Consider the following 22,103-nt stretch of genomic DNA (forward strand, 5'->3'; position numbering starts at 1 on the left):
CCACTACAGTGTATCTTAGTTATTTTTCTGTGTATATCTACACCCATCTCCATCAACACTGAGCTCTCACAGGGAAGATCCTGTCTTTCTTATTCATGTGTCCTTTTCATCTATCACAATGCTTGACACCAATTGAGTACAGAGCAATTGTTTGAATTAATGAATTGATCAATCCATTGATTAATGGATCCATCAATGAATTGAGATGCTACAGCAGCCATAATTCCTTCAACATCATTGGCATCTAAAAGGAACTTGTGGTGGTTAGTTTTATGTGTCAGCTTGACTGGGCCATGGGTGCTCAGAGTAAACGTTATTTCTGGGTCTATGAGGGTGTTTCTAGATGAGCTTAGCACTTGAAACACTGGACTGAGACTGCCCTCCCCAGTGCAGCCTAAATAGAACAAAAGGTGGAGGAAGGAGGAATTAGCCCCTTTATTTCTGCCTCACTGTTTGAGCTAGGACATCTCATCTCATCACCTTCTGCCCTTGGACTGAGATTTTCACCGTCGGCTCCCTGGGTCCTCAGGCCTTTGGACTCAGACTGAATTACATCATCAGCTTTCCTGGGTCTTGTCCTCCAGCTTGAAGACAGCAGATCATGGGGCTTCTCAGCTTCCATAATCTCCTGAGCCAATTCCTCAAGATAACTAAATAAATATATGCAAGCATACCTTGTTTTATTGTGCTTTGCTTTATTGGATTTCACAGATATTGTGGGGGTTTTTTTTCCTACAAATTGAAGGTTTATGGCAACCCTGCATTGAGCAAGTCTATTCGTGCCATTTTTCCAACAGCATGTGCTCACTTCATGTCTCTGTGTTAAATTGTGGTCATTCTCATAATATTTCAAACTTTGTTATTATCATATCTTTTATAGAGATCTGTAATTGGTGATCTTTGATGTTACTATTATAATTGTTTTGGATACCATGAACAGTGCCCATGTAAGACTACCAACTTAATTAATAAATGTTGTGTGTTCTAACTGTTCCACTGACCATCTATTTCCCCATCTCTTGTCTTCTCCTCGGGCCTCCCTATACTCTGAGACACAGCATTATTGAAATGAGGCCAATTGATAACGGCTCTAATTGATAATGGCCTCTAAGTGTTCAAGTGAAAGGAAGAGTCACAAGTCTTTCACTTTATATCAAAAGCTAGAAATGATTAAGCTTAGTGAGGAAGGCATGTTGAAAGCTAAGATAAGCCAAAAGCTAGGCCTCTTGTTCTTGTTAGCCAAGTTGTAAATGCAAAGGAAGGCTGAGAGAGGTGAGGAGGCTGCAGAAGAAAAGTTAGAAGCTAGCAGATGTTGTTTCATGAGGTTGAAGGAAAGAAACCATCTCTGTAACATAAAAGTGCAAGGTGAAGCAGCAAGTGCTCATGTAAAAGCTGCAGCAAGTTATCCAGAAGATTTAGCTGAGATCATTGATGAAGGTGGCTACATTAAACAACAGATTTTTCATATAAGACTAAACAGCCTTCTTTTGGCAGAATATGCCATTTAGGACTTTCATAGCTAAAGAGGAGAAGTCATTGCCTAGCTTCACAGCTTCAAAAGACAAGCTGACTCTCTGGTTAGGTGCTAATGTAACTGGTGACTAAGTTGAAACCAATACTTAGTTCCCATTTGAAAAATCCTAGGGCCCTTAAGAATGATATTAAATCTAGTCTGTGTTCTATAAATGGAACCATAAAGCCTGAAAAATAGCATATCTGTTTACAGCATGGTTTACTGAATATTTTAAGCCCACTGTTGAGACCTACTGCTCAGAAAAAAAAAAGATTCCTTTTGGAATATTACTGCTCATTGAGAATGCATTCCTCTCCTCCTCCTTCTCTTCCTGTTCCCAAGAGCTCTGATGGAGAGGTACAAGAGGATTGATGTTGTTTTCATGGATGAAATAGTACTTTTGACTTCCAAGTTTTATTAAGAATTATATTAATATTTCATAAGGCTATAAGGCCATAGATAGCGATTCCTCTGATGGATCTGGGCAAAGTAAGTTGAAAACCTTCTGGAAAGGATTCACCATTCTAGATGCCATTAAGAACATACGTGATTCATGAGAGGAGGTCAAACATTAACATTAACAGGAGTTTGGAAGAAGTTGATTCCAACCTTTATGGATGACTTTGAGAGGTTCAAGGCTTCAGTGGAGGAAGTAACTTCAGATGTGGTGGAAATACCAAGAGAACTAGAATTAGAAATGGAGCCTCAAGACGTGACCTAATTGCTCCAATCCTGTGATCAAACTTGAACAGATGAGGAATTACTTCATATGGATGAGAAAAGAAAGTGGTTTCTTGAGATGGAAACTACTCCTGGTGAAGATGCTGTGAACATTGTTGAAATGGTAACAAAGGACTTAGAATATTTCAAAAACTTAATTGATAAAGCAGTGGCAAAGTTTGAGAGGATTGACTCCAATTTTGAAAGAAATTCTACCATGGGTAAAATGCTGCCAAACAGCATCACATGCTACAGAGAAATCTTTTGTGAAAGGAAGAGTCAATCAACATGGCAAGTTTCATTGTTGTCTTATTTTAAGAAATTGCTACAGCTACCCTAACCTTCAGCAATGACCACCCTGATCAGTGAGCAGCCATCAATATCAAGGCAAGACCCTCCACCAGCAGAAAGGCTGACTTGCCGAAGGCTCACCTGATACTTGGGACTCCTTAGCAATGAAGTATTTTTTAATGAAGATATGTACATTATTTTTTAGATAGAATTCTATTGCACAGTTTGCATGGTATGCAAAGAACCATGTAGTTCATTACCCAAAACACAACCCGTTTTGTTTAGCTCTTGTTATCAACCACCTTTGGCTAGGCTACCCTATAGTAACAGATAACGTAGTGGCTTACAATTGAAAGATTATTTTTTGCTCAATTTATGTGTTCACTGTGAGTCATAATCTACCTTCCAGGTTCCACATGTAAGGAGATTTTTCTATGTGGGACATTTTTTCATTTGTGACAATAGGAAGAGAACATAATGGAACAATGTGACGTCTCTTAGAGCTGCTGCTGGGAAATGGCATGTGTCATTCCTCACAGTTCATTGGCCAGAGAAAGTCACATGACCAAGCCTGTTGTCAATGGGGTATCAATTAATAAGTTCTACAGGGTGGGACGGTGGATATTTTGAACACTACTACAACTTCCCACAGCTTGTAAGGTATTTCCTTTAAAATATATGTTTAAAAACTCTCAAGTTGTCATAGTCCTTGTTTGAAGGACTTTGCTGAGATTCTGGTAATAATTAGTGTGCCTGAGCCTATTCGACTAAATAATGCTCATTCTCATCGCTAAGAACTTTGATGCCACAAAAGCTTTAGTCTCCCCGTCACTTTGCTGGCAATAATGGAGCTCTCTGAGTTGGTATTGAAGACTTTAAAACTTTCTGAGGACTTAGTCAGATGTCCTCATCTTTCTTTTCCTCAGCTTCGGATTTCTAATTTTTGTATTATACTTTCATTAATCAGAGTTGATTTTAAAAAAAGACATTAAACTAGACTAAGATTCCATTTAGGATGATTCTAGAGATACATCTTGGAATCTGGAGGTGGAGAAAAGATATCAATGGGATGTAGGATTCAAAAACCCTTTAGCTACCACACTCTGGCTGGTATCAAGTGGCTCATTTTGTTTCCAGAGAATTAATGTTGTTTCCAAAAATTAGCTCTCATATGGCTCGTTCAGGTAACCAGTGTTGAATATGGAAATTAGATTTTTGTTCATACAAGTTTATTGCATTATAGCTTATGAATCACAATGGCTATGTGCCAGACTTCCTTTCAAGCTAAGCAGCCTCTTTGCTATGTTATTCCAGCTGAGTCTTTTATTTGAAGTGTTTCTTCATCTTGGCTCATTTAGCCAGAAACAGAAGTTGCCCTATGGGAGATAACATCTTATGTTTATTTACTTTATAGGATTATCACCACTGGGCTCATTGCAAGTGCAAAACATATCAGAAAAGAGAAAATATGATTTCAGAAAGTCAGGATTTCCTTAACAATGACATTTCCTATTTTTCCTTGAATAGTGGGGTTCAGAGAGAACAAATCATTGGATTGTGAGTCAGGGGACCTGGCGCCTGATCTTTTTTGCTGTTTTGATGCTGTGTGACTTTGGGAAAACTATTTTACTTCTCTAATTCCATTTTCTTATTTGTAAAGCACACAAAGAGCAAATCTCTTCCAGTTTCAGAACCCTGTTCTATTTGTAGAATTTTGCAGACGTCATATAGATTGTTCAGCAAAATCATTAAAGCAGAGAGTGTTGTTTAGAAAATATGAAAATAAAAATGTTTCTTCATATATAGGAATGTTAGATATTGCTAACAATATCTAAGCTTAAACCTAATATTTAAGGTCTGTAGAGTGATCCTGGCTTTTTCTTTGCCTAATAAAAAGAATTTAAATATAATTCTTGGAATGATATATTTACAGACTTGTCTGATAATTTAAATATGAAATTAATCATAGCAAATTCTCATTTTTACTAGGTATATTGAGATATAATTTGCATACCATGAAATTTCCATTTTAAGTAGACTGATGAATTTTAGTTAATTGATATAATTGTGCAACCATCACCACAATCCAGTTTAGAACACTTTCATCACCCCCCAAAATATCTTTATGACTGTTTGCACTGACTTACTGCTTCTACCCTCAACACCAAGAGAGCACCGATCATCTGCCTTCTGCCTCAATTTTTATCTTTTCTAAAAACTTTCTATAAAAGGAATCATGTATCTGGTTTCTTTCTTTTGAGGTTTATCAGTGTTGTTGCATGTATAAGTGCTTTGTTCTTCTTGTTTTATTACTGAATGGTATATTACATTGTATAGATATACCACATGCTGTTTATCCATTCACTAGTTGATGGACATTAGAATTGATCTAGATTTTGGCTATCATGTTTAATGCTCCTATGAACATTCTCATGTAAGCTTTCGTGTGGACGTATGTTTTTCCTTCTCTTGTGTAGAGATACCTAGGAGTAGAATCGCTGGGTTATATATTTTGTGTATGTTGAACATTATAAGAAACTGCTAAACTCTTTTCCAGAGTGATTGTATTGTAATATTTTACATTCCCCCCAATAGCATTGAGACTTCCAGTTCCCTCTCATCCTTGCCAACACTTGATACGGTCATCCTTTTTTATTTTAGCCATTCTAGTGAGTGTGAGTATATAGTAGGATCTCATTATAGTTTTTAATTTGCACATCCATAAAGACTAATGATGTTGAACATTTTGTTTTTAAAGAGACAAAGTCTCACTTTGTCACCGAGACTGGAGTGCGGTGGCTGGCTCACTGCAGCCTGCAATAACTTGCCTCAAGTGATCTTCCCTGTTTCCTCCCTATAATCACTGGGATTATGGGCATGAGCCATCACTCCCACCTCCATTTGTATGTCTTCTTTGGTGACATGTTTATTCAAATCTTTTGCCCATTTTTATTGGATTGTTTGTCTCCTTATTATAGAGCTGTAAGACTTCTCCATATATTCACCCTTAAATTTTAAGAGACTTTTCCTGCCATCAGCATCTGTGTGTTTCAATATGTATATAAACTACTTGATTCTTTCATACCAATGCTTTGAAATAAAATCCTGTGAAAATAACAGGATGGAATTTTTAATTCAGAGAAAGCAGAATTAATTTTAAATGTTAATTAATAATCGTTAAATGAGTATTTTTGAGGACTTACCTATAAGCTACCAAAATGGTAGACTTTTTCTTAAACAAATCTAACAGTGTCTTCTGTTTTATTAGTTTGTGTCCTATATATAAAAGAGGGGGAAAAGCCACCTCTTGTAGATGTATGAGTCTGTCAAAATCCAGCGATTTCTGAGGAGAGAAGAGGAAGTATCTGAAAAATCATAAAGAGACACTAGAGCCCTTGCTTTTTTAATGCTTCCTATTCTTTGTGAATTAAGACATCTGCCTTTGGAAGGGTGGTTAAGGAAGTACTGACATTAGCGCCACTTTTTCCAGGTCCCAATTTAAAACACACATACATGTGCATGCAAACACACACACATGAAACAGTAGTACCTTCCTTTGCCCTGGGTTCTCTCTCCAGTTTGCCCTAATCAACCCACCCCTGAAACAAGCTAATAAGGAGTGTTGGAGTAATTTTGCAAACAACACAGTAAAATAATAAAATCTCCTACTCCACCCTGGAATTGTAACTGACAATTTGCTTAACTGTAGAGCACATCATCTTTCCTTCTTTCATAACTTCTAACACCAATATTCCCTAATATTGTCTATCTATTCTTATAAGTAGAAATAAACTCAAAACTTTTTTATCTACAAATGTTACTCCAAATGATGTTGACAACAATCTCCAAAAAACTATAATTAATAATTCAAAATCTGTTGTTAACTCTTTGTAGGAAATATATGTGTGTTTGTGTATGTGTGTGTGTATGTATGTGTGTGTATATACACCATGTTCTATTTAAAAGTCTCCAGGGCAAAATTAAAATAAAAAGATCCATTTAACTAGCAAAGAGAGATAGCTCATCAAAATGGCATTCCCTTCCAACCACCATAAAAAAGTCCACAAGCCCCACCAACACACACAGAACCTTATTTCAAACATGAAAGAATGTTAAGGATCATGAGATATTGAGGAAGGTTTCCATCCTAAAAGAGAGAAAATGTAACAAAGAAACAGGAAAAAGAGACTTGGAGAAAACAGACAATTCAAGGAACACACACACACAAATCCCAAAGAATTGTGTTTAATAGTCTTAGAAAGAGAAGAAATTGCATTTATAAACAAGAACGGAATCCAGTTTTCATAAGGTATAATCAGAGAGTATAAAAGAACTTTTGGAAATTATAAATCTAAGAGTAGAAATAATCTGTGAAAGGGATAAAGTCAAGAAAATCTCTCAGTAAATCGAGCAAGAGGAAAAAAATGATGGAAAATAGGAGAGGAACTATATAAAAATTATAGGACTATGTATGTCTGAACATATTAAGAATTTATTGAGTACTGAAAGAGATTGTTAAGAATTAGTGATGAGTACATAGAAAACAAACACAAAACCAAAGCAATTGAACACGATCTAAATAATGATAATGGTATAAACTTTGAAAATTGATTTCATGAAACACATGGGAGGGTGCAGACAAGATGGAGTAGCCTGAGCAAAGGACACTGCAAGAATTCTGATGTTTAAAATATGTAAGAGGTTATCTTTAGTAGAATTTTAGAATTTGTAAACTTTAGTGAATTCTGTGTATAAATATGATGCTGTGCCATCTATGTTCCATGTTCCAATACTAGTGATGATGGATTTCCTGAAGTAGTCATACACTCAGCCTGTGTAGTGACTTCAAATCACCAGCCAAAGTTAGGAACAGATCTTTGGAAAAGAACAGTATTTTTCTTTTCATAAAGTCCTCCAGCTCATGACAAGATCAAAACACTACCTTTTTCAATGTGGTATGCTGTGTTACAACTGTAAAGATATTATTAGCTTTTGCTATGTAGTAGTTTATCCAATATTAAAATATGGTTGTGAATTCATGTTATGAAACAAGGGTAGCATGTGGCCCTCAGGCTTCTCACTAGCTTCCAACCTCAGCAAACTAGAAGACCCTTGAATTGTCTTTCCTACGATGCTGATAAGCTGTGTTTGATTATTTTAGTGTTGATCTGCAGAATTTGGAACTTTATTTATTCATTGACTTGGGTTGATCAAATGTCATTTGATAACTTGACTATGCATTTATACATTGTTGGCATTGATCTTTATCTTTTCATTATCAAGGCTTTCATGGCTACTGCTCTGTTATAATTTAGTTTCCACAAAACCATGGGTTCTAATTTTTGATTAAACATTTCAAAATCAAATGATTTAATCAAATGTAAGAAATGATGAGTTAATGGAATTGATATCTCTTCCATGGAGTCCAATCAAATCCCATCTGTAAAATAAATTAGTAACTGATCATCTCAGAAATTACAAATTTAGTTGCATGGTTTTCTATTTTAATTAAGGAGTTGAAATAACCTCAATTATGAATTGACTTCTTTCTTGTAGAATTATTGTCTAGGCTGTTTAAACATTTTTGACTTGCTTTCTGCTCAGATCCAGTGCACTTCTGAGCCACTTTTGTTCCTATCTCAGTGTGTTTAATCAGAGAATACAAAGCCTGAAAAGTTATAGTTTCTTTCAAAGTAAGCAGGTGATTCTGGTGCCTTAGCCATGACCAGCAAATCATATATGGCAGCCCTAAACTAAAATCTAAATTAGGCAAATAAAGTGTTCAAGCAAATGAAAAAAAAATCTTAAAAATTAGTACTCTATTGAAAACTTTTAGGAAAGAGAGTCAGGAAAGAGCCCTAATTGGATCTATGTTTAGGTTGATCTCAGGTAGTGTTGTGGAGATAATAATAATAATGGCAATTAGCATTTTAAGTGCTTATTGTGGGCAAGTCACTGCCTTCCATTTTTTATATTCATCAACTTATTTCTCACATATGGAATGTACAGTAGCATATCCATTTGATTAATATGAATGAGGAATGAGAGGCAAAGATAATTGGCCAAAGACACCACGCGGGGAGTTGGCAGAGTCTGGGATCTGAGCCATTCAGTGTGGCTCCATTACCCTCATTCAAGGTGGTGAGACTAACCAGGAGGCTATATTGCAGTGATGCATTTGAGAAAGCATGAGGGCTTGAACTCTGTCCTACTAATCCAGGGTTAAGCTTATAAAGAATTGTACTCCAGTGGTGTGGTCATTCATTGTTTGTGGGGCCTGCTTCAGACTCGGTTAAGTTTTAAATAAGTTTTAAAAATATACTTTGACATTATTTCCATGGTGCCAACCTAGCCACCCCTTCCAGATAAAGCAACAAGAACAATAAGCTCTATCATAGACTTTTCTGTGAAATCCTACATTGATATTATTTGGCTTCTTATCCAAAGAAGCATTTACAAATCACTCACTGGATCAAGGCATGAGTATAAATCCGCCAATGGAATCAAGCTTACAAGGCATATTCTACAAACAAAGCTTTATTTGGATCACAAAATTATTAATAAATAGATGAACTGACAGCCAAAGATTCAACTGGTATATGGCTTGAAGAATTATGCTCTGGGGTGTGAAGATGGATGTCATCATTTTCATATTGGTTTTGCTCTGATTTCATGCAAGAAATTCTATGGAGAAATTTGTGACTATTTAGCATTGCTTGCTTTTACATTGCTGTTATATTTAATTCTTTGATTAAAGGTGCTTGAACAGTGAATATCTGCTACAGGGAAATTAAATCAAGTTTTAGGCCAATTGCTATTCTGATAGAGCCAAAACATTCAAGAGTAAAGGCCTTCTATACTCTTCCAGACTTTTCTAGAGTGGTCACAAAATATAACATACCTTTCTAGAGTTACCAATACAGAAATTACCAAAGAGCAGAAAGTTGAATCATTGAAAGCCTGGAAAATGACATTTTTATCCAGGGATTTTTCATTTATTTGCAGTGAAGCAGAGATTGTGTGAACACCAGATGCCAATTAGATACCACCAGTGGATTTGTAAGATCATAGAACTGGGGGAAAAGAATTGAAGGTTAAGCACATTGTGCAATAGAGATTACTTAGGGTAATGAATTGCATAATTTTTCTAGACAGAGTTGGATTAATGTTCATCCTGAAAAGAGATTACAGTAAATCTGATTCTTACAGTAAACAAATATTAAGCAGATCACTTATGCTCAACATATGAATTAAGAGTCCTAAAGAATATATGGTTTATCACATGCAAGGGGGAAAATTAACCTCATCCCTGGCTGTACACATAACATGCCCTAGGGTTTTGTTAAGGGAGTAGAGACTGTGCTCCTTGTCACAGGTTTCTTCCTCTGGATAGAACTTTGAAGAGACAGTTAGGAGCATCAGTGGTCACACTCAGAGCACGCCTGCCTCCCATGGGTGTCATAGGAACCGATTCTGCCTGCCTCATTCACGTGTCTCCTGGACCCTGGTGAAAGTATTGGGGTATCCCCAGACAACACCGTGTGTCCACACTTTGGACAATTATTGCATCTAACCCTGTCTGCTCTTCATTTTTGGAGTACAGGTTGGGTGGGTTCTGCTTGTCCTGACGGAGAATCGCAGGCTGACTCTCCACTCATCCACCTTAGGAATGTTTTGGAATTAGTCTTTGATTCATTTGCAGAGTGTACTTTTTGCCATCAAGTACTTTTGAGAAGACAATGCCTTCTGTACATGAATTTTATTTTGAACACCAAAAACAACAATGCACTGAAAAGGACAAATCATTTCTGTAGAATTCTTTCCCAAAATGTTATAACCTTAATCTAGTTGTGAAAAAAACATCAGGCAACCCAAATTGAAGGATATTCCATAAAATTAATGACAACTGACCTTCAAAAGCAGTATACCTGTGGCATGTGCAAAACAGAAGATATTAATAACCAAATTCCTGTAATCTCACCACCCACAAATAATGACTATTAACATCTTAAGGTAGAGTATACCAGACCTTTCTCTTTGCATTTATATTCCCATTTTTTAGGAAAATAATTGTATGCAGTTGTGCCTGTTCATACTTACTGCTGTATTCACTTAAAGCTGTGTTGTGAACAAATTTCTCTGAAAAGTAAATATTGAGGAACTCTGTGAGGTGAGTGCCATGCAGCACCCAAAGCCTCTACCTGTGGATATGGACTCTGGGTGGACAATGCTCACAGCACTTACTTACATCATGGCATGGCTTCTGTGCAACTCTTCACATTATGGTATCCACAGACACCATCAGCTCAGCCCACCAAGGTCCTTGTAGTCAGGTAGTGTCTCCATGTAAGGTTTTAGCTCCTCATCTTCATGAGTTACATGCATCCACAGAACTTTCATGATTTGCTCTAATGTGCTTTTTTGCTGGAGTTGAGGATGAAAAATATCTAGAGCAGGTTTTTACCTTCCATGGACAATACCCTTGTAGTGGCAGTGCCACACAGCAGACACCATCTTGAGGAATTTGCCTTGGGACGCTTTCTCTTTCATGATGTCACAATCCACTCAGTAATTGAACACCTCTTTTCCACCAGCATACTCCATGACAAAGTAAAGATTTATTCAGTTTCCATGACTTCAAATAATTTCACCATGTTGGGTAATTATTTGATTTTGTAGAATAGCCTCTAGAGGCTGAACAGTTCTGCCGACTCTTGTTAATGATCTTCACAGGCAATTCTTTTCCAGTCAAGACACGCCGGGCCAACTTCACCTTGGCAAAGGTATCTTTGACAGTAGTCTTGAGGAGCCAGCAGTTGCCAACATGGGTCACCTCCTCAGCAGACATGGCAAAGGAGCAGCATGTTGCACTTACTGCTAGACTTAGAGAAAAGGTGTACAGTGGTCAGCCTAAAGCTGGGAAAAGCTGGTAAGAAGCTGGATCCAAATCATCAAAAGAAAAGTACTTCCAAAGGTCATATGAAAACCTGATCTTTGTAATGGAATCAAGCATAATGCCAAACAAAAATAAAGATCAACAAATACTAACAAACTAATTTTTAGAAGGAAAAAAATGGGAAAAAAGAATAAAGGAAAAATGGGAAAAATAACAAAGATAAAGAAAAGAATAAAGAAAAAAGGAAAATGATAAAAAGAAATAAGATAAAAGGGAAAAATGAGAAAAAGATTTAAAAGAGTAAAGGAAAAATGAAAAAAATAAAATAAAATAAACAAAATAGACCAAAAAAACCCCTCCATGATCAAAGAAGAAACTAACTTTGGCCAAAATCTTGCCGGTCACCAAAAACCAGCTTACTGAGTTAGAAAAGTACACAAACCTCAGCCCAGCCAGGGAGTTATATAGGTGCGTAGGATTCCATAACAATGGATCATTGTGAGATCATGGCAAGAAATGGACCTATCAAGGCTGGGGTAATCCACAGTGGCTTTTTCACTGTTTTGTTTCTAGAACACTTTATTCTTTTTTTTTTTTAAATATTGAGGGCTCCAAAGAGTTTTTTGTTTAGGTGGGTTATAGCTATCAAAGATACCTTATTAAAAACTAAAACCTATGGATGCTTCAGTGACCTTTTCATTTCTATTAAGTTTGAAAAGCTATAATGATATTTGGCATTTAAAGAGCTCATATTGTCTATATTTAAAATCGTTGATTCCTTTTTCTTAAAACTCTGAATGATTTGATCTCAAAATGATGCCAACAACTTAACTTTTGGTCTTGTATCTAAAAAGTCATCATCAAACCCAAGGTCACCTACATTTTCTCCTATGTTACCTTCTAGCAATTTTGCAGTTTTGCATTTTACAATTATGCCTCCAATCCATTTTGAATTCATTTGTGTGGAAGGGGTAAGAACTGTGTCTAGATTCATATTTTTGCATGTGGATGTCCAGGTGTTACAGCACCATTTGTTGAAAAGACTTCCGTTTCTCCATTGAATTGCCTTTGTTACTTTGTAAAAGATCAGTTGACTCTGTTCCTGCGGATCTGTTTCTGAGCTCTCTGTTCTGTTTCATCAATCTGTTTGTCTATTCTTTCATCAGTACCTCACTGTCTTGATTATTATGGCTTTATATTAAGTCTTGAAGTCAGGTAGTATAAGTCTTCCCACTTTATTCTTCTCCTTCAATATTGTGTTCGATATTCCAAGTCTTTGCCTTTCCATATAAACTTCAGAATCAATTTGTTATTATCCACAAGATAACTTGCTGGGGTTTTGAATAGAACTGCATTGAATCTATAGATCATGTTGGAAAGAACTGACTTGACATTATTGACTCTTCCTATCCATGTATATGGAATATCACTCCCTTTATTTAGCTCTTGTTAAATTTTTATCAGTTTTATAGTTTTCCTTATATAGATTGTATACATAATTTGTTAGATTTATACCTAAGTATGAAATTTTTTATACGAAGTTAACTTTGTATATTTCTTTTTTTTATGTCAATGTAAATGGTATTTTGTTTTTAATTTCAAAGTCCAATTGTTCATTCCAGGCATATAACAAAGCAATTGACTTTTGTATATTAACCTGTATCCTGTAACCTTACTGTAATAGCTTATTAGTTCCAGAATTTTTTTGTTATTGCTGATTCTTTCAGATTTTCTATAAGGCAATCATGCCATCAGATGGTAGTTTTATTTATTTTCTTCTTTCTTCTTTATTTCTTTCTTCTCAATCTGTATACCTTTTATTTCCTTTTCCTATCTTACTGCATTAGCTAGGATTTCCAGAATGATGTTGAATAAAGTGGCATGAGGGGCATCCTTGCCTTGTTTCTGATCTTAGTGGGAAAGCATCTAGTTTCTCATCAGTAAGTATGGTACCTGTAGGTTTTTTATAGATGCTATTTATGAAACTAAGGAAGTTCCCTCTATTCCTAGTTTGCTGAGAATTTCATCATGAATAGGTGTTGGATTTTTTTTTTTAGATTGGTTGATCTCTTAAGGTTTTTTTTTTTAATTTTATTTTAGTAAGAACATTTAACATGAGATCTACTCTTAACAAATTTTGAAGTCTACAATATGTTATTGTTGACTATAGGTATTAATACAATGTTGTATAGCAGATCTCTAGAGCTAATTCTCTTGCCTGTCTGAAACTTTATGTCAGTTGATTAGTAACTCTCCATTTCCTCCCTCCTCCCCAGCTCCTAGTAACTACCATCCCACTCTTTAATTCTATGAATTTCACTATTTTAGATATTTTAATAAGTCAATTATGTAGTGTTTGTCTTTCTGGACCTGGCTTATTTGACTCAGCATAGTGTCCTCAAGGTTTATCCGTGTTGCCTCATATTGCATAATTTCCTTCTTTTTAAAGACTGGGTAGTATTTCACAGAATGCATATACTGTGTTTTCATTATTCATTCATGTGTCAATGGACATTTAGGTTGTTTCTGCATTTTTTAACTATTGGGAATAGCCCTGCAAAACCACGGGAGTGCTAATATCTTTTCCAGATCCTAATTTCATTCTTTTGGATAAATACCCAGAAGTGAGATTGCTGGATCTTATGGTAATTCTATTTTTAATTTTTTGAAGAACATCCATACTGTTTTCCATAAAGGCTGCACCATTTTGCATTCCCACCAATAATGTACAAGGATTCCAATTTCTCCACATCATCAGCAACACTTGTTGTATTTTGTTTTTGTGATAACAGCCATATTGACAGCTGTGAAGTGCTATCTCAGTATGGTTTTGATTTGCATTTCCCTAATGATTAGTGACATTGAGAATTTTTTCAAATACCTGTTGGCCATTTGTATGTCCTCTTTGGAGAAATATCTATTCAAGTTCTTAACTCATTTTTAAATTGGGTTATTAGATTTTTTACTATTGAGTTGTAGGAGTTCCTTATATTTTAAAAATATTAACACCTTATCAGATATGTGGTTTGCAAATATTTTCTCCCATTCTGTAGGTTGCCTTTTCAATCTGTTGATTGTTTCTTCTGCTGTGTAGAAGTTTTTCAGTTTGATGTAGTTGCACCTGTTTATTTTTTGCCTGTGCTTTTGGTGTCATATCCATGAAATCATTGCCAAGACCAATGCCAAGGAACTTTTCCCAAATGTTTTCTTGGAGGAGTTTTACAGTTTGGGGCCTTACATTTAAGCCTTTTATTCACTTTGAATTGATTTTTGTATGTACTATAAAATAAAGGGGTTTTAGATTTTTTTTCAAACATTTTTTCTCTGTCTATTGATATGATCAGATGATCTTTTTTCTTTAGCCTGTTGCTGTAATGAATTACATTAATTGACTTTCTATGTTCAACCAGCCATGCATACATAAAATAAATTCCACTTTCTCATGGTTTTGTAATTTTTTTTTGCATTGCTGGATTCAGTTGGCTGTTATTTTGTTGCAGATTTGTTCATCTATGTCTATGAGAGATATTGGTCTGTAAGTTTCCCTTCTTGTGATGGATGCAGTGTCTTTGTCTGGTTTTGGAATGCTGGCCTAGTAGAATGAGTTAGGAAGTATTCCCTCTACTTCTATTTTCTGGATGAGATTGTAGAGAATTGGTATCATTTTTTTTTCCCTAAATGTTTGGCAGAATTCACCAATGAGACCATCTGGACCTGGTGCTTTTCCCATTAGTCCTATCACTATCCTCTTCAGAAAGTCCCAGCTTATCCTATTGCAGCCTCACCGTTCCTCTGTCCTTCCACTTGCTTTCTTTCTCTTTCCCCTTAATGCCCAAACCTCCACATTCCAGTTCACTTCTTATGTGGAATAATCAATCTCATGATCTCTTGAACCAGGTCATGCACAGAGGACCTCTTCGCCATAATCAAACATCCAATGAAACTATGTTTTTAAACAAAGATAATTCTTTCCCTGAGAAAGTCAACTCTGAGTAGCATCTTTTTGCCTAATCATATGAAGTTATTGAGTTCATGTGTATCTGAGCATTTAACGATTTTATTTAGCCAATGAGTTGAAGGATGGAGAAGTCCTTCTAACCTGGGCAAGTCCATGAAAGGCATAGATAAGAAGAGAGAGTTGACAAATGAAAGAGTTCTGGCAGAGAATAGGTGTGCAAAACCACTTTGTGCAACTGCTTACAATATATAAAGAGCAGGGAAAACTGATCCTGGTCTGCGTACCAGCTACTTTCAAATACTTTATCTCCATCCAAATGATAAACCTGTAATGTTGATATTAATATTCTAATTTACAGGTGAAGAAGCTGAGCAGCTACATAGATAGTGCACCAGATTTAAAATTTCCCAATATGAGGCAAATGTGCAGAAGTGTAACTTTATTTCTCCATAACTGAACTCAAATTTCTCATGAGTCTCTATTTCTGGTGATAGCTAAAAACACTGAAGATTTTCAGTGAAAGTAGTTCAGTCACTTCTAGTTTAAAACTTGGTCTCTTTTGTATAAATATTTAATAGAATTTAGGAGTTTCTCTTCCCCTTCCCTTCTGTTGATCTGGTGAGTCCTGTTGTGCAGATGTTCACGTTGGTCGTCTCTAGCTTCCCTGGGGTGCCTTCCTGGCTAGGTCTTTGGATGTAGCCCTCCACTTTTGCATCCATCGCTGCCGTGTCCCTGGTTGGTTGTAACTCCCACCTCGTTTCCAGGGGAAGCAGTGGATTGTGGTCTGGGCTTCCTTGGCCCCGTCTGGGCTCTCACTGAGCTGCTGGAATGCCTACACTCAGCCACGTTGTTGATCCACTCCTCCACTGGGATCTCGAATCCATAGCCCTGCATTGAGAACCCCTCTTACCAAGAGCCTGACAAACATGCCAATAGCAGAGCCCAGGAAGAGTGGGGGGAATAAGGGATGTTTCAAGAATTCAGTACTAAGAGACACTATGAGGCAAATTACATTTTCCAATGAGGCTGCTTCCGAAGTAAGTTAAGGAAAGGTAAAAGAGAGCAGCTTCAAAAGTGCCTTGCTCAAAAACTAAGTTTGTTCAAAAGGTCAGTGTTATAATCAGCTACTGCAATAAACATCAGTTGTGTAGTTTCTGAAATGTCAGCCACACGCCAGAAAGAAAACCCTCCTTAATTAGGGAAAATAAAAAATTATTAAGGCACTATTTCAGATACTAGGTCACCTAGTACAGACACATTATGTCTTTAAAGACTATTAATAAATACATATTTTCATTTTTTTCTGAGTTGGTATGCATGTATAAAGGTTGCTTGCCACTTACGTAGGAGTTCATTATTATACGATAACCTGGACACCCAGCCTAGAATGACTATAGGAGAAATGGTAAAGAAGTTACTTTGACAAGTATAGATTGAAAAGTGCTGGGCTTTAAATGTCTAGAACAATGTGGAAGATAGGTCACTGGCCTATCTGTTTTTTATTAAATAACAAATTTATTTAACTACAGGTGTAGCATAAAGATGAACTTCAAATATTATGAGAAATCAAGTATTCTGTATTGGTCTACTCTTCTAAATTTTACTGAATTTTACTGTGCTTATTTTTAACCAAAGGGAAATAGCTTAAACATCTTTTATATTTTACAGCCATTTTATGTGTTTAGATTTTTCTCCAATATTTGCCTCCAGATAAATTTGGACTGTACTTGACCTTTTGCATAAACTTTAAGTTGTGTCCTATAACTTGTATAGAAGAAATTGCAAGTGCTAATGCAATGTTATAGGCATAGAACTTGGGTTTAATCATTGAGAACACTTACAAGCTCCAATTTGTATGATATAATTTCTTAGATGTGTTCTTAGAGTCCCTTAAATAGTAGTGAGAAGACTTGAGGCAGTGCATATTGTTTATGTGAAATTATAAGGGTGTATGGACCAGAGTTTTGTTTGGTTGTTTTGCTTTTAGCTACTCACATTGCTTTAGGACCAACTTCTTTTAAGCTTTGGAATTTGATCATGCCCAACAAGCATGAAGCATCCTATATCCTCACTCAGCAGCGGGCATTTCATTTTCAAAGTCACAGAGCATGAGAGAGACCAACGGCAGCGTTTGCCTGTGCCATGTGTCAACAGGCCGTTCTGCATCATTATGGCGATGTCTTTCCTCCCTAAATAATGTTTACAAATATACTGATGAAGACAGATTTGTGTTATCTGTCTTCAATGGGTCATAAGTTGAGCTAGCACTATATTTTTTCCTGAAAATATGCACAGTTGTGACATGGTGTTTAAGAGTCTTAAGCTTACTGCTGCCAAAATAAACACAGCTGTAGGAAACGATGACCCTCTCTCCTTTGTAACAATAAAACGGCTTCCTAATGGGTCTCCCTCACTCTGAACGCTAAGTTAACATTCCCCTGGGTTTCTGAGTCCCCTGTCCTTTCCCTCCACACACGCCCTATGAGGAATCCAGCTTCTGACCTAATGATGGAGCACAGAAGACAAAATTAGTTGCATTAAATTAGAATATGACAAAACGCCTTTCTAAATCTTTGTCACAGTGCAACATTCAAGCAACATTAAACCAACAGAATACAAATAAATAGACAAAGGAAGAGGGTTAACATTTTGAGAAGAAATTTTATGAACTGGATCACTTGAAAATTTGAAAAGGTCATTGATAGGTAGGTCGCATATGGGCTATGACGGTTTCTAACTTGGGGATCCTACTCTATAATCACATGTGCGATCTCTTCTTGTTTAATCTTTGTATATAAAATTAGCTGTTACAATGTTTTCTTCATTTTCTTATATTTCTCAGAAAAGCACGTCTCCATTGCTAAAGGCTGCATTCAAAAAATAATGAGAAAAAGCATGAAGAATAAGATTCACATTTCTATGCAGTGTTTCTTGTTTTCCTATTTCTAAGTATACGTATTTAAACAACAGCATGCATTTTTTAAGTTAGTATTAAGACAAATTATCTTCTAAAAAGAGAAAGCAAAAGCTTTCCTTTATTTCTGTCACAACTCCGATTTATTTTGTTTTCATCTATTTTTTCCCCCTGAAAGCTCTGTTGTTTATTTTTGAAGTTTAATCCTACCATGTTGGGTTGTGGGAAGATAACGGCTTCTAATAGGGTTAATCTAGCTGCATAAAAGTCCATACTGGGTATGATCATAATCTTGATTTTTGATTAGATCTTAGCTAGGAATGTCTTGTGATTAATCAAAATGGCTCGCAGTGCCTGCAGTGCGAGTCATCTTCACAGATGGGCTAGAGAATCAGAGTTCTTTTGAATATTTGTTTTAATCCCTTCTAGGATAAAATGGCTTTGTTTTTTGTTTTTTTGTTTTTATTTTTTCACTTTAAATCAGATTGACTTCACCAAATTAATGACTAGAAAGAAATTTTGAAGTGCAGTTTCACTGGGATTACAGATGGAAAATGAAGAAACTTGTTTTTTAATTGATAGTATTTTAAAGGACGCTTCACATGTTTAAAAAAATGTCAAATTATTAGTAAGATTTAACAAATAATTCTATTCATTTGTAATTTGGATAAAAAAACTATGAAAGAATATATTTAAATATACTTCATGGAAATAATGCTGAGGTTTTTATTATTCTCCACAGCATGAAAGATTTTTCAAGATTATTAATTGTCCCTCTTCTGATTATGCAATTCCAGTGAAATTGACATCTGATAACAAAGAGCTTTACTTTGGCAACTAAACTATCTGAAATCTAACACCCAGGGCGCAGCAAGAGCTCTCAGATTCACACTCCCGCGATGTTTACTGAATTTGTCTGTCAGCTCAAGCAGGGAGCTGCTTCTATGAGTTTTTTCCTAGGTTCACAGGTTGACTGCCTAATGTTCCTAGCAGGGTCAGAGTGCAGCTCTGCGGCTCCAGGGCTTGCATCTTGGTGCACAGCTTGCTCTTAAGTAGTTTCATGACTTTAGGCAAATTTGTTGGCCCCTCCGGTCTTGAGATCCTTACCTGTAAAAATGAGGAATCGCACTAAAGCCCCCACATTGCCATCTAGTTCTAAACTGTGTAATCAATCAATTCGGTGAAAAATTGCACAATAAACACTTTACTATAACTTGCACATCCTCAAGAACACACCTCCATTTACTCTGTTAAGTACACTTAAGTGGTTTAAAAAACTTCAAATCCCATAATGCATTATCCCCTACACCTTTAATGTATAAAAATATGATTGAAGATTTCTTAAGATTAAAAAAAACAAACTCATACTATTTATGAAAAGACCTAAATGCCTACACATGAGCTGGGATTTAAAATGAGATGGACTTAGTTTGACTGCATCTGCATGTATAAAAACACTGTAAATGTAAAACAAAATAATCAGTACGCGGGGCGTGGTGGCAGACACCTGGAGTCCCAGGCTTGGAGAGGCTGAGGCCAGGTGGGAGGGTCATTTGAGCCGAGGAGTTTGAGGCTGCAGTGAGCTGTGATTGTGCCACCACACTCCAGCCCAAGTGACAGAGCGAGACCTGTCTCTACAACTAAATTTAAAAAATAAAAAATCGGTAATTGAAATATGTAGTTTATATGATTTCCAACAAGCAGCTCAGCTAAAATTTAGATTTGGCCTGTCCTGTTGCACAACACCAAGCACATAGTAAATAACCACAAATATTATTCAAAACTAACTTTAGGTCTCTATATTGGCTAAATTTATCAGGCAGCATTTATAACATGACTTGTGAAAGACCAAAACATTCAGGCAGCTGATCATTTGTTTTTTATCAGCATTTTACCAAACTGACAATTTCATAGAATAAATTATATCAAACGGTCTATTTAGTTTCCAAGAGATCCCCTTAGTCCCAGACTCTTCAGGCCTACATATGATGATGGAAAATTGAACATAAAATAAGACAGATTGTGACTTAACTGTCAAGCAGCTATTCAGGCCTTGCAAGACACAATTTCTTCAAAAAGTTGCTCACCAAAAGTTGTGAATTGAACTGTTGACCCCAGAACCATACCTACTGGAGAAGCTCAGTAAACACGTGTATGACTATGTAAGAATCACTGAATAAAGGAATTGAAAGAAGCTGTGCAATTCATGCAATCCACTTCCAGCCTGTATAAATAACCCATATGTGTTTTTATAATAAGAATGACTTGATTTTTCTTTTTCTTTTTCTTTTTCTTTTCTTTTCTTTTCTTTTTTTTTTTTTTTTTTTTCATATAGGAGACCTGGTGAGCCTCCATTGATAAAAGGTTGGCTTCCTTATCTTGGAATGGCCCTGAAATTCCAGAAAGATCCCTTGAATTACATAAAAACTCTTCAAAAGCAGCACGGTGACATTTTCACTGTTCTCCTTGGGGGTAAGAAGCAGTTAGTTCTATAAGTACCTTACATATGTCATAGTTTCTCACTTGTTCTTTAATGTCTTTGTCTTTCTTTCTAGGCAAAATGTGGAATATTTGCATATCTTTGTTTTATTTGTAGAGCTAATGCAAAAGGAAACCATGTTGTTGAGTACAGTAATCCTCACTTTAAAAAACAAGTTACAGAACTCTCCTCATAGTACCTAAGGAACCTCACTCTCCTGCCACCCGCTGTCATTTTGGTATTGTTTGGCTTGGCTTTAAGAATAATAAAATGTATACCTTAAAAAGCTAGAACATATTTTTTTAATTAATGCCTTTCTTTTGTAGAGCAGTTTTAGGTTTACAGAAAATTTAGCAGATAGTTCAGAGAGTTCCCATATACCCCACCTCTTCCCATCACAATTTCCCTGTTGTTACCGTCTTGTATAAATGTGGTACATTTGTTAACAAGTGATGAGCCAGTGTTGATCCATTATTGAAAGTCCATGATTTGCATTAGAGTCTACTCTTTGTGTTGTATATTTCATGGATATTTGACAAATGTATGAGACATGTATCCACCATTACATTCTCATACAGAATAGTTTTCCTGCCCTAAAAATCCACCTATATAGTCTTCTCCTGCCCCTGAGACCTTAGCAACCAGTGGTCTAGAATGTACTTTTCATTTTAAAATGTTCATTATGCTTCAAACTTTAATAAAATATTTGCAAAAACAAACAAACAAACAAACAAAGAAAAACACAGCAAGATTACTGCATACCCCAAACATCCCCTGGCTGAGAACAGAAGGTGGAATGTTCTAAGCTCATCCTTTTATGAGGATCTAGATATCCAACTATATTGGTTATCTGTTGCTGAGTAACAAATCCCCCCAAAATGTAATGGCTTAAAACAATTGGTCCTGCCTGAGTCAGTTGTGTGACTTGAGTCATCTGGCTGCTGGCTTGGAGCAAGATGGTCTTATCATATGCCTGGCTGGGCCTCCTCATCCACATGGTCTTTCATTCTTAAGAAAAATGCCTTACATAGCATCTAAAAGGGTGTTTCAAGAGAGTGAGAGGAAAAGCTGCAAGGTTTCATGAGGCCGAGGCTCAGATATTGTAAAACTTCATTTCTACCAGCTTTTATTAGTTAGACTAAGTCACAGTGAAGCCCAGATTCAATGGTGGGGAAAGAGACTCTGCCTCTTCCTGGGGGCAGCAGCAGAGTCACATTGCACAGGAACACAGATGGAGAGAGAGAAGGAATTTATTGTAGCCATCTTTGCACACAATCTTCCAATTTATCAATCTTCAAAGTACTGTGGGCTAGCTCTTCCCTTTCTTTGCTT

At 36.2% G+C, this 22,103-nt stretch overlaps 1 protein-coding gene across 2 annotated transcripts in view; it reads left to right on the forward strand.

Annotated features, from left to right (window-relative positions):
* CYP7B1 (cytochrome P450 family 7 subfamily B member 1) overlaps positions 1 to 22,103 on the forward strand; it is a 184,802-nt gene that overhangs the window by 135,086 nt on the left and 27,613 nt on the right. For both annotated transcript variants that reach the window (XM_069466451.1, XM_069466452.1), the window contains exon 2: positions 20,628 to 20,764. In XM_069466451.1, coding sequence (XP_069322552.1) covers positions 20,628 to 20,764 — 137 coding nt within the window. The remainder of the gene's footprint in view (positions 1 to 20,627; positions 20,765 to 22,103) is intronic.

The sequence above is a fragment of the Eulemur rufifrons genome, chromosome 3 (genome assembly GCF_041146395.1).
Source record: "Eulemur rufifrons isolate Redbay chromosome 3, OSU_ERuf_1, whole genome shotgun sequence".
In the NCBI taxonomy this organism is placed as follows: Eukaryota; Metazoa; Chordata; class Mammalia; order Primates; family Lemuridae; genus Eulemur; species Eulemur rufifrons.